We start from the raw sequence: 13,448 nt of genomic DNA on the forward strand, positions 1-13,448 counted from the left end.
TGTTATAGATGGATATAAGTCCAGCATCTGGTGAAATTCAACATAGTAGACTATCAGTATAAAGCATATCAGATGACAGGGAAAGAGATGATCTTGCGCTGTGAGTGAGGGGATGTTACACAAGTAGGCTCTCCCCTACTGTGGACCCGCTCCGAGGGTAGGACAGAGCGGTTTGTCAGCTGCCGTTCCTCACCGATTGACTGTAGGAAGGAGCGAGAGGGAGAAACTCTCTAACGGCCAGCTACTCGAGAGTTGAGAACGCACCCCCTTACAGACAGGAGTTGGAGCGGGGGTTTGGCTCTCGTCGTCATTCAAGTGTAGTAGCTGTGAAACTGTGAGCAGACGATCGTAGGCAGACGACAAGGAGCGCGCGCTGTGAAGACGGACGTCTCAGGTGGACACGAGGCGGACTCCAATACCGGTGTTTGTTGACAGATGTGCAAATATTTTTATACTCACTGGAATTACTGTGAACAAATTCAAATAGTCATTTCATATTTTTTGGTGATTTTATCGACTGATTAATGTCCCCTCCAGGTCGGTGGGAAGTTGATTAAGTAGTCCAATAGATGGCTGGCCATTTGGCCGGAGGTGGATCAGTGGACGCGTGAGGATACTTGTGAAACTAGAGAGGAGAACGTCGTGCGGACGAGATGGAGCTGAGGCCGTGGTGGTTGCTGTTGCTATTGGAAACTATTGGGATGTACGCCGTCACGGATGCCGCACCCGACAACAGCACGAGTCACTTTCGTCATGGGTAAGTGCGAATTAATGACTAGCTGACCAGAAAAAGGGAATAGGTGTCTCCTTCATCAACAGACATTTAAATCATGTATCTGGTTTGGGCGAATATGGGAGATAAGATGTCTAGTTAATCACCATACATTCAACTGAGGTATGGTGTTTTAATGAAAAGTTGACCAGATAGTGGAAACATATGTCTTCTTCATCATCATAATATTTTTGTCGACCATTCGGTGATCAGATCTGATCTTCACCACACTGTCTTTAACTGACTGTTTTGGTGACCCGTGATGGATCAGATGTGATCTTCGTCACATTGCCATGTGACCATATGGAGATCAAATGGCTACTTCATCACATTGCCCTTAACTCATGTATGGCTTTTGGGTGACCACTGGAGATATCACATTGCCTTTAACACACGTGGAATTTTGATAACTATTGGGAATTCAAATGTCATCGCCGTCATTTTACCTTTAACTCATGTACAGTTTTGTGCAAATTTTGTACCTCATGCACAGTTTTGTCACAGGGAGATCATATGGCAACTTTCTCACATTGTCTTTAACTCATGTATGGGGTATAGGCAGCCTCTGACTGGGCGACAAGTCTGTGATGCCCACATCGACTACTCTCTATCACACAAATACAACTATTGTGTCATGACGTTAGAACACTACTCCCAAACATGACATTAGACAAACTGTAGTCTCGCCTACTAAAACATTGCAGTATAAAGTACAAACAAACTAAAGTCTCCGTTCATTATATATTATACATTATGCTCCTATTCATGCTATACATATATGTCTTTGTTATATGACTCGTTTAGTAGCAAGTCTAGTATCAGACAGTTGTGCCCCTAATTCACACTTTTGTCACATCGTGTCGCTTGCTCGTATTGCCTTACATCACACAGACGCACGACGTCCTAAATATTCCTTTTTACATGGCGGAAACTTCTTCTTATCTTGGGCATAAATGTCAAAATATCATGTCACACTTTGTGGAACGCCAGGATGAGCATATTCATCTTTCACTTGCTCACTTCCAAGGCATCATGTTGCAGATGTGAACGACCTGACTTGACGATTTATATTTCTTTCTTAACCATATCGAGCGGCGAGGTAGCCGAGTGGTTAAAGCGTTCACTCGTCACGCAGAGGACCCGCGTTAGGTTCCCAACGTGGGTACATTATGTGAAGCCCCCATTTCTGGTGTCCACCGTAGTGATATTTCTGGAATATTGACAAAAGCGTAAAACCATATTCTGTCAATCATTAACCACATCACGTGTCAACGTTTCATACCGATATGAATACCACTGAGTATACCACAGTATACACCATCGAATATACCACTGTGTGTATCACTGTATGTGCCTCTAAATATACCACAGTGTGTATTACTGTATGTACCACTCTATGTACCACTAAATATACCACAGTGTGCATCACTGTATGTACCACTGTATGTGCCTCTAAATATACCACAGTGTGTATCACTGTATGTGCCACCGTATGTACCACTAAATATACCACTGTGTGTATCACTGTATGTGCCACTGTATGTACCATTAAATATACCAGTGTGTATAACTGTATGTACCACTAAATATACCACTGTGTGTGTCACTGTATGTGCCACTGTATGTACCACTAAATATACCACAGTGTGTATCACTGTATGTACCAATGTATGTATCACTAAATATCCCACAGTGTGTATCACTGTATGTGCCTCTAAATATACCACAGTGTGTATCACTGTATGTACCACTGTATGTGCCGCTAAATATACCATAGTGTGTATCACTGTATGTGCCAATGTATGTACCACTAAATATACCACAGTGTGCATCACTGTATGTACCACTAAATATACCACAGTGTGCATCACTGTATGTGCTACTGTATGTACCACTAAATATACCACAGTGTGTATCACTGTATGTACCACTAAATATACCACAGTGTGTATCACTGTATGTACCACTAAATATACCACAGTGTGTATCATTGTATGTACCACTTTATGTACAACTAAACATACCGTTGTATGTACCACTGTATCTACCAGTGCATATGTCATTTATAGGTATATAAGAAATAATCTTTGTACTGCTCTATCGAATGACTTTATAAAAACTAGACAACGATTAGTCTCTGAATATATAGATGTGATAGTCACAAACAAACCTACTTAAACTGGAAAGGAGCTTCAGTGAGAAGTTAGATTCACAACTTGAACCTGAGGAAATCTAGACTTGCTTCATGTAGGGCTTGAGCATTGCAGTGAGGGCTTGGCAGTAGAAAAAATAATATGGTTCAGTGATTGAGGCCGATAATATAAACCCCTGCACACCACTTAAAATTGTTTCGAGGAGTATCTTATACTCTATATACGCTACAGGCAGATTGTGAAATCAGTCATTTCATGAAGTGGCTAAACACTTCAGTCATTTCGTGAAATGACTTAGAGAGTCTTAGAGAACAATCAAAATAATCCGGTCATTTCATGAAATTTCACTTAATACCTTAATCCACAAAAGTGGTTCACAATTTCAGCATCACTTACTGTCATTAACAGTTAAAACTATTGTGACAGTGACTGTTGCACCTCAGCTTGGCTTTGAAGCATTTACACCTGTTTGTTTGAATCTTGCTGCGTCAAGAGCAGCCACACCCCACAAACCCCTGTCCCCAACATATGAAATGAAATTTCATGAAATGCCTGAAGTATATTGATTGTTGTTACACAAAATGGTGAGAAATGAGAGAAATGGTGAGAAATTTCTTAGTCATTTCACGAACTGACTGAGTTCACAATCTGACTGTAACATATATATCCTCAGTCTATCACACTACGTAAGGGTCTATATAACATATATATGTAATTATTTAGACTTATCTAGATATTTAAACAATATTTCATATACCTTTATATCTAATGCACGATCTAAGACCCTGTGTATTACTTTGTGAACTATTATTTCGGTTTAATTGGCGCTGTGGTAGCCTCGTAGTGTACACGTTCGCACGCCACTCCGAAGACTCCGTTATACGCCCCTGCTGTGAGAAAACTAAAAGCGACGTAAAACTATACTCACTGCCTAACCATATTCCAGTCTGTGCAGTGTTTTTACCAAATTGTACTACTAAAATATCCCTCTGTGTGTCGCTCTCAATCCTACTCTGAACTGTATACCAGCAATTACGTCTGCATATAAATATTCCACTTCATAAATAGCACTAGATACCATTCAGTATTACAGGGCCCGTGACAATCCTGGTTAGATTTGATTTTTAGTAACCCACGCTTATCGTACGAGGCTTGACTTACGAAATCGGCTGGTCAGGCTCGCTGAGTTGATTGACAAGTGTCATTGTACACGATGCCATTTGCGTAGGTGGATGTTCATGCTGTTGATCCCTGGATTGTCTGGTCCAGGTTCGAATATTTAAATATGACTGAGAGCGGCGTAAAACTCACTCAAGTAGTAGTAGTTTTTTTATGTCACGATATGCATCATTGTTTAACCACTCCCTGCCTAGGTCGATGCAGGGAGTGTATTCCTTAGATAGATGCTCATTCTTTCAACCACTGGAATATTTAATCATAGTTGGAATACTACCGAGAGTGGAGTTAAATGGCAAAGCCCATACAGCTGTTAATATCTCGTTGTATACCATTGTGGTACATCCCTATATACACAGCTAGATAACGTCGTAATGGCATCAGTGCAGTATGACGTAATGAAAGGAAAAGCAAATTTGATCTTTTAGCGAAGGATCTTAGAAACACATATCTGTCACTCCATATCACAAATGTATAGTGATTCAAATATGTGCCTATACCACTTCACATAAAACTAGATCTTGGTCTCATAATATTACGTCATGGTGACGACAGCAAGATGATGACGTCAGATTAAGGATCTGAAGACATGATTGGCAGTCTCTGTAAAAAGAGCGATCAGCAATACCGAAACGTGAACCGAATAGAAGCTAATAACTGCCACTTTGTGATTTGACTGTTTTGTTTAACAATACTGGTACGCATACGTCATCTAAAACACCGCCATCTGTGACATCGTACGGGGAACAGTCCCCCAACTCGCCGAGTAGTTACGAAGCAACTGAGCCATGTATTCTGGATAGGCACTTACACTAACGCTTGGCTTGTAATGTGCAGTGATTAGGCCTGTGGCATAGACACGTTCTTTCCCTCAACACAGACCTCTCTATATACACGTATTAAAGCGATACATTGGACTGTCAAAATGGTATGGCCCCGCCCACTGGTGCCGGTGCCTCTCCTATAAACGTTTCATCAGATCTAAAGGAGTGCTTACGATACCCCTGATATACGCCGGCCTGCATCAGATCCACTTGCATTTGGACTCCGGCATTGAAGACATTCTTGCTTTTTACGTTAAGATTCCGTCCATTATGACAAGCTCAGGCAACACGTAGAGTGCCATTCTGCTCGTTACAGACAGCGTGGCTGCAGTGCCACCTCCCGTCGAGCCGAGGGGCAGAGAATACTGAGGAAGGAATTGGCGGTCAAACTATACCAGAAAAACGATTATGACTTTTATGTATTGGTAACAAAGAAAATAGCATCGTGCCAGGCAGCGCGGACTTTGGGGGATGGCGGTTACGGCTTCTGCTGCAGCGTGCTGAGCTACGGCTGCGCTGCGGCTGTGGTTGGGACATGCTGTGTCGGCAGGCATGAGAACATGGGTCCCAGCTTGTCGAGAGTTTCTAATGTTTATACTGTGTGTTATGAATGACAACAAAATTGGGCATGATCGCGGCTAGTACACGTTTAGACGTGTTCCCATGCCGTGGATTGACGAGCTGTCGTTCTGTCCCGTGGTGTTGCTAGCCAACCATGAAGGTTTTTTTTATCGTTTTTTTGTTGCACGACATCGACTATACTTAGACACATTTAGGATGAGATGCTTGCATGTATTAAACACGTGTTCAAAATGAGCAATTCTGTAGATTTTGCCTTCATTGCCAAATTCATTCAAGACCACTGCTGATGTAATTCTGACACCGTTGTTGACGTCATGTGAAATCATGTTCTCTTATATCCTTGCTGATGAGCAATGTTAGATGTTGTTATTTCTCGAAAATACCTACGTACCTACCTACGTACCTACGTACCTACGTACGTACGTACCTACCGAGCTAATGAACCACTCACCTAACTACCCATCTAACTTCCTAACTGCCCACTCACCAACCTGCTACTTGCCACATCGTGGCGCGACATCCCTCATCATCAAAGTCTCGGTTCCAGACAGACCCAAGCCGTGTGCATGGCATGCTGTTTATTTGGATATTTATTTTATCACATTATTCCGCTATTGTCGATGCTTATTGCAAACACTATCCCATTTCGTCATCATTTCCATGCCCCTCAGCGCCCTCTATACCACCCAGTCTGTGGCAGGTAACATTGGGTTATGTCCCCTTGTTACGTGGGTGTTTGTGTGTGTACGCCCGTCAGGATGTCAACAATGACGTGTCCCATAGCTGCCAGACAGAGGGATGCTCAATATGCTCACTTCCGGTATGGTCGCCGCCTGGCGGACAAGTCTAGACAGTAGTCCTTGACTTACATCATCATGTCGTCGCCCAATCATAACAGAAACATCTTCAGACGCCATTTCAGACACTACACCATACACAGTTCCAGACACTCCTCCACACACACCGATCGCAACACTGATTTGGTTTTAGCCGACAAATGTTTGGTTTTCGCTGGCGGATGTTTTGGCACTTTGCTGAATGAGTTTAGTTTTACGCCACACTCAGCAATATTCCAGCTATGGTGGCGATCTGTAAGTAATCGAGTCTCGACCAGACAGTCCAGTGATCAACAACATGAGCATCGATCTGCGCAATCGCGATGATATGTGTCAACCAAGTCAGGGAGTCTGACCACCCCATCCCGTTAGTACGACAAGTACAGTCGCCTTTTATGGCAAGCATGGGTTGCGGAAGGCCTATTCTACCCCGGACCTTCACGGGTACACTTTGCTAAAACACCACAGATAAAGCCAAACATCTGTCAGAACAGGGCATAATTGACCAGGGTCTACTTTCACAAAGCACTAAGGTAATCGTAAGTCACTAAGGTAACCTTAATGCAGTGTTAAAGAATGGTAGTTAAGGGTAACCTTAGTAAAGGTTGCCTCGTGAAAGGGACACCTGGACCAGGACATATAATGACAGCCATGTTGAAAATTGATCGTCACTGTTCTAATCAAGCGTATATATTTCGGTCTCGTGGAATGCCGGTTTAGACAGGTTTCACTGTGTATAAAGTGTTTCTGATTGTTGTTTTCTGTTGTGAATTGAATCATAAACTGTGAGCATCACAAATTGTGCTTGTTTTAGATTGTTTTTACTGAAAACATTAACCAGGGGACATTAACAGTCTGATAGTTTTAACGAAACGTTCGACAAAGATTCGATAGTTGAAACGAAACACATTAATCCAATTGGAGCAAAAACCAGACATTCGTCAGGGAACTGTAAGTTCTGGTCAGATGAACGAGATATTTGACAGATGAAACAAAACAATTGGCCAACTTGGCCAGTGGTCTGGATGAAAATGATTGTATTTCACGTGTTCACTGAAGTCTTAACAAAACGTAGCGCTACCGTCGTTTCAGAAAAATGAAACGTTTGACATGGAAAACCAGCCTCCTGGCACTTAAGACCAACGTTCGTTGGGGAAACCCAATCATCCGCCAAGTATATCCAAACATTTGACAGAAAAAATCGACAATCGTCAAGGAAAGCTAAACATGTGTCTGCTAAAGCCAAATGTTTGATAGATAAAACCAAATCTTTGACAGTACATGACAAAAGTGACCAGATTAGAAACATTCTGACTGCATTTCCCGTGTGAAGTAAACAAAGCCATGCAGGAACTGTAACACACATACTGGTTTGCGAGTATCGACTGTCTCAGACATTATATTCACACACTGTGTATATCTTTGCGACAAAGAATGTCGTCCACCCATTGATGTCATGATGCTACAAGCGAGACGCAGGTGGGCCAGTGACGCCACGACAAACGGTAGACTCGTTAGCCCACTTCGCATCATATATTCCCATGTAATCCCTGGACGAGGAGAGATTTGTGTGAGTTATGGTGATGATTTGTCATGGTCCAATTCCAGAAGGGCGCATAAATAGGGAGTCTCCGTCAAAATCTATGTCCTGTCTGTCTGTATGCTGTCTGTCTCTGTGCTGTCTGTATGCTGTCTGTCTCTGTGCTGTCTGTCTGTAGGCAGTCTGTATGTTGTCTGTCTGTGTGCTGTCTGTATATTGCCTGTATACTGTCTGTCCCTGTGCTGTCTGTCAGTAGGTAGTCTGTCTGTGTGCTGTCTGTTCTTGTGATGTCTGTGTGATGTTTGTCTCTGTGCTGTGTGTCTGATGGTTGACTCTGTGATGGCTGTGTGGTGTTTCTCTGTCCGCGTACTGTCTACCTCTGTGCTGTCTGTCTCAGTGTTGCCTATCTGTGTGCTCTGTGCGTGTGTGCGTGTGTGCGTGTGTGCGTGTGTGCGTGTGTGCGTGTTGTCTTTGTGCTGTTTGTGTGACGTTTGTCAGTGCGGTGTGTGTGTACTGCTTGCTGCTTTGCCGTTTGTTAGTGCGTTTCTGTGTGTTTTAGGCCTCTGTGCATTTCTTTTCTGTGTGAGGTCTGTGTTCTGCTTGTCTGCATGCAGTCGGTCCATTTTCTGCCTGTTTGCTGTATGAGTATGCATTTTCATTTGTGTGCTGCTTTTTGCTTTGCTGTTTGTGCGCTCTTCGCCTCGGTGCATTTCTTTTCTATGTGATGTCTGTCTGACTGCTATTTGTCTGTGTGCTGCCTGTGTGCTGCCTGTGTGCTGGTCCTCTTGTCTGTGTTCATTGTCTGTGTATTGTTTGTGTGTTTTGTCTTCTTGCTAAGTATTGTTTGTTTTCGTGCTATTTGTCTTTGCATTGTTCGTACTGTTATTCTTTGTAATTTGTGTTTGTCTATGTGCTGTCTTCTGTCTGTTGTTTCTATGCACTCTTGTGCTGTTTGTGTGCCTGTGTGTGAGAAATGGTAGAAAGGTTACCCTATATCGCATAATACGTTCACTTGCAAAGTCCCTGGTTGCAGAGAGATTTGTGTGAGTTATGGTGATGATCTGTCATGGTCCAATTCCAGAAAGGCGCATAAGTAGGCAGTCTCCGTCTAAATTTAACAGTATGTCTTCACTATATGGCTCTATGTTGTCTGTCCGTTTGTTTGTGTTCTGCTTGTCTGTGTGTTGTCTGTGTGCTGTTTGTGTGATGTTTGTCTTTGCGTTGCTTGTGTGCTGTTTGTCTGTGTGTTGTCTGTGTGTTGTTTGTCTGTGTGATGCATCTCTGTGTGTTGTCTGTGTGATGCTTCTCTGTGTGTTGTCTGTGTGATGCTTCTCTGTGTGTTGTCTGTGTGATGTTGGTGCGTTGCTCGTGTGACGTTTGTGTAATTCTTTGTATATGTGTAATTTCACTGTAGGCTGATTTCCTATTTCCTATGTTCTGTTTCTCTGAGAGTTGTTTGTGTGTTCTTGCGGCCTTTATTCTGTCTGTGTATTGTTTATTTGTGCTTGGTATTTGTTCCGTTTGTCTGGGCGTGTTCTGCTTGCGTTCTTTGTGCTACTAGCTGTATGTAACTGCTTTATTACGTTTGGTTGATGTGAATGTCGGGTGTGAATTCTGGGTGTAAACGTCGAGTGTGAATGTTTGGCAAGAATATCGAGTGTGAATGTCGGGTGTGACTACAGGTTTGTTTATGACATCAAAAACACAGGCGGGCATTGCAGTCCGAGCAGGGAAAGCTATCATGTCTTCCACTTGTCAAGTTTTAAAGCTGCACACAGTCTGAGATTTCTAAAAAGAAGAACGAAAAAAGGTTCTAAGGAGATATCCCGCCTCTTTGGCAGATCTGTTATCTTCATAAATATAGGTCGAGTGTTCCCCTAATTTCATACAGCAATGGAAGCTCAAAGAAGCAAACCACAGTCCACTGCAGCTATGAATACGTTCTCGGCAGTCTTATCAATAGATAATGATATCTAAAGACACCCTGGCTTTATAAACACTCTAGTCTACCCTGTATGTAACTGTCCTACCTTGATGTCCTCACAAATTGACCTACCCTGTACGCAATACCCATCTGCTACACCTTTCATACCCATTCAAACTGACAGACTCTGTACGCAATACCTACCTACTCCACCCTAGATGTCCTCCCAAAGGGATCGCCTGTTTATGTATTGAGTAACTGCTTTACTCGTGATGTCCTCATGGAGGGATCGCCTGTTTAGGCATTACCTAACCGCTCTGCCCTTGATGTCCTCACAAAGTGTCCTTCCCTGTACGTATTTGTCCTACCTAGATGTCCTTACAAAGTGACAACCTTTCAGGTATTAACTAACTGCTCTGCCCTTGATGTCCTCACAACGTGTCCTTCCCTGTACGTATTTGTCCTACCTAGATGTCCTTACAAAGTGACAACCTTTCAGGTATTAACTAACTGCTCTGCCCTTGATGTCCTCACAACGTGTCCTTCCCTGTACGTATTTGTCCTACCTAGATGTCCTTACAAAGTGACAACCTTTCAGGTATTAACTAACTGCTCTGCCCTTGATGTCCTCACAACGTGTCCTTCCCTGTACGTATTTGTCCTACCTAGATGTCCTTACAAAGTGACAACCTTTCAGGTATTAACTAACCGCTCTGCCCTTGATGTCCTCACAACGTGTCCTTCCCTGTACGTATTTGTCCTACCTAGATGTCCTTACAAAGTGACAACCTTTCAGGTATTAACTAACTGCTCTGCCCTTGATGTCCTCACAACGTGTCCTTCCCTGTACGTATTTGTCCTACCTAGATGTCCTTACAAAGTGACAACCTTTCAGGTATTAACTAACTGCTCTGCCCTTGATGTCCTCACAACGTGTCCTTCCCTGTACGTATTTGTCCTACCTAGATGTCCTTACAAAGTGACAACCTTTCAGGTATTAACTAACTGCTCTGCCCTTGATGTCCTCACAACGTGTCCTTCCCTGTACGTATTTGTCCTACCTAGATGTTCTTACAAAGTGACAACCTTTCAGGTATTAACTAACTGCTCTGCCCTTGATGTCATCACAAAGTGTCCTTCCCTGTGCGTATTTGTCCTACCTAGATGTCCTTACAAAGTGACAACCTTTCAGGTATTAACTAACTGCTCTGCCCTTGATGTCCTCACAACGTGTCCTTCCCTGTACGTATTTGTCCTACCTAGATGTTCTTACAAAGTGACAACCTTTCAGGTATTAACTAACTGCTCTGCCCTTGATGTCATCACAAAGTGTCCTTCCCTGTGCGTATTTGTCCTACCTAGATGTTCTTACAAAGTGACAACCTTTCAGGTATTAACTAACTGCTCTGCCCTTGATGTCCTCACAAAGTGTCCTTCCCTGTACGTATTTGTCCTACCTAGATGTTCTTAAAAAGTGACAACCTTTCAGACATTAACTAACTGCTCTGCCCTTGATGTCCTCACAAAGTGACTTACCCTATATGCAACACCCCTCTGTCCTACCCTAGATGTCATCCCAGAGTGACTTAGTTATGTCATTTCTATTAACTGACTGACCGACATCATTCTTCAGTATTTCAACTGAGTGACCTACTTTATTTGGTTTACTAAACGGAAGAACGAAACGAATTTCCGCTCACATACCGGACTCGCGTGGTATTTCCAAGTGTAATATATGCCGTAGCATTATGTATTATTTTATGTCATCCTCAAACACTTCTATTAACGCAAGAATGCTTATAACTTGAGATTATGTCAATTTTGCATAAATCCATCAGCGAGCAGTTTCTCTTATCTCCACGGAACGCCAGCATGCAACTCGCTGCTGTTTACATTGAAGATCTGCGACCATGCCCCTCCCGTTGCCACGGCATTGCCTGGACGGCAGCATCACCGTCGGCACCTCAGATACTTGTGGGAAGACATCGTGACCAAAAAATAGGAGTTTTGGGAACACATGGTGACTACAGAGACAGGTGTTGAAAGACATCGTAACCACAATAGGGAGATATGGGTATTCATTTGACCAAACCTGGGAAGTTTTGGAAGACATCGTGACCACAGATTTAGAGTGCTGGAAAGACATGTGACCACAACAGGGAGTTCTGGAAAGACTTTATGACTAAAATAGGGAGTTCTTGGAAGGTATTCTGACCACATATACACCGCTGTTGGAAGAGTCTGTGCCTACAATTTTGGGATTAAACAATTGCGACAAAACAATGTCCGCCAAAATGTCTGAAAACTGAAAAAAATTCTTTATGATATTCTAAAAGATGATGTAAGAGGTTGCCTTTCTCGAAAACTGACATTGTTGCAAGTTGATTTTATGAAGTACCAATGTAATGACTTGGACTAAATGCATAGATAGAGTAACACAGAGTCTTGGGCGAAAGTTTGCTTTGGACGAGAATACCATGCCCTGTAATAACATAATACTTACGGTCCTATAACGGTGAATATCAGACCATCAGCCAGGGGGTATAACAGTGTCTTGGCATCTGGAGTGATGCAACATTTAGTACTTTAGTGGTATGTGACAGTGAGTGTCATCACCTTGAGTGGTATAGCAGTGTGTGTCATGTACTAGTGTGGTATAGCAATGAGTGTCATGTATTGATGCGCCATGTGCTGGAGTGGTATATCAGTGAGTGCCATGTACTTAAGCGTCATGCACTATAACAGTAGAGCAGTGAGCGCCATGTGCTGGAGTGGTATAGCAGTGAGTGCCATGTACTGGAGCGTCATGCACTATAACAGTAGAGCAGTGAGCGCCATGTGCTGGAGTGGTATAGCAGTGAGTGCCATGTACTGTAGCGTCATGCACTATAACAGTAGAGCAGTGAGCGCCATGTGCTGGAGTTGTATAGCAGTGAGTGCCATGTACTGGAGCGTCATGCACTATAACAGTAGAGCAGTGAGCGCCATGTGCTGAAGTGGTATAGCAGTGAGTATCATGTACTAGGGCGGTATAGCAGCGAATGTCGTGTACTGAGTGATATGGCAGTGAGTGCAATGTATTGGAGCGATATAGCAGTGAGCGTCATGTGCTGAAGTGGTATAGCAGTGGGTGCCATGTACTGGAGCGTCATGCACTATAACAGTAGAGCAGTGAGCGCCATGTGCTGGAGTTGTATAGCAGTGAGTGCCATGTACTGTAGCGTCATGCACTATAACAGTAGAGCAGTGAGCGCCATGTGCTGAAGTGGTATAGCAGTGAGTATCATGTACTAGGGCGGTATAGCAGCGAATGTCGTGTACTGAGTGATATGGCAGTGAGTGCAATGTATTGGAGCGATATAGCAGTGAGCGTCATGTGCTGAAGTGGTATGGCAGTGAGTATCATGTACTAGGGCGGTATAGCAGCGAATGTCGTGTACTGAGTGATATGGCAGTGAGTGCAATGTATTGGAGCGATATAGCAGTGAGCGTTTTGGCCTGGGCTAGTATAACAATGCGCCTCACTACCTGGAGTGGTATACCACTGAATCCTGACCAGGGTACATGATCTGATGGTCTGAAGTGGTATAACACTACCTGTTGACCTACAGGGGTACATGATCTGATGGTCTGAAGTGGTA

At 43.2% G+C, this 13,448-nt stretch overlaps 1 protein-coding gene across 1 annotated transcript in view; it reads left to right on the forward strand.

The window, feature by feature from the left end:
• The first annotated feature begins 351 nt into the window (after positions 1 to 351).
• LOC137273538 (epidermal growth factor-like protein 7) overlaps positions 352 to 13,448 on the forward strand; it is a 36,608-nt gene continuing 23,511 nt past the window's right edge. The window contains exon 1 of the mRNA XM_067806274.1: positions 352 to 757. Within this exon, the coding sequence (XP_067662375.1) occupies positions 654 to 757 (104 nt within the window). The 5' untranslated portion in view covers positions 352 to 653. The remainder of the gene's footprint in view (positions 758 to 13,448) is intronic.

This window comes from Haliotis asinina, chromosome 2, assembly GCF_037392515.1.
Source record: "Haliotis asinina isolate JCU_RB_2024 chromosome 2, JCU_Hal_asi_v2, whole genome shotgun sequence".
Classification (NCBI taxonomy): Eukaryota; Metazoa; Mollusca; class Gastropoda; order Lepetellida; family Haliotidae; genus Haliotis; species Haliotis asinina.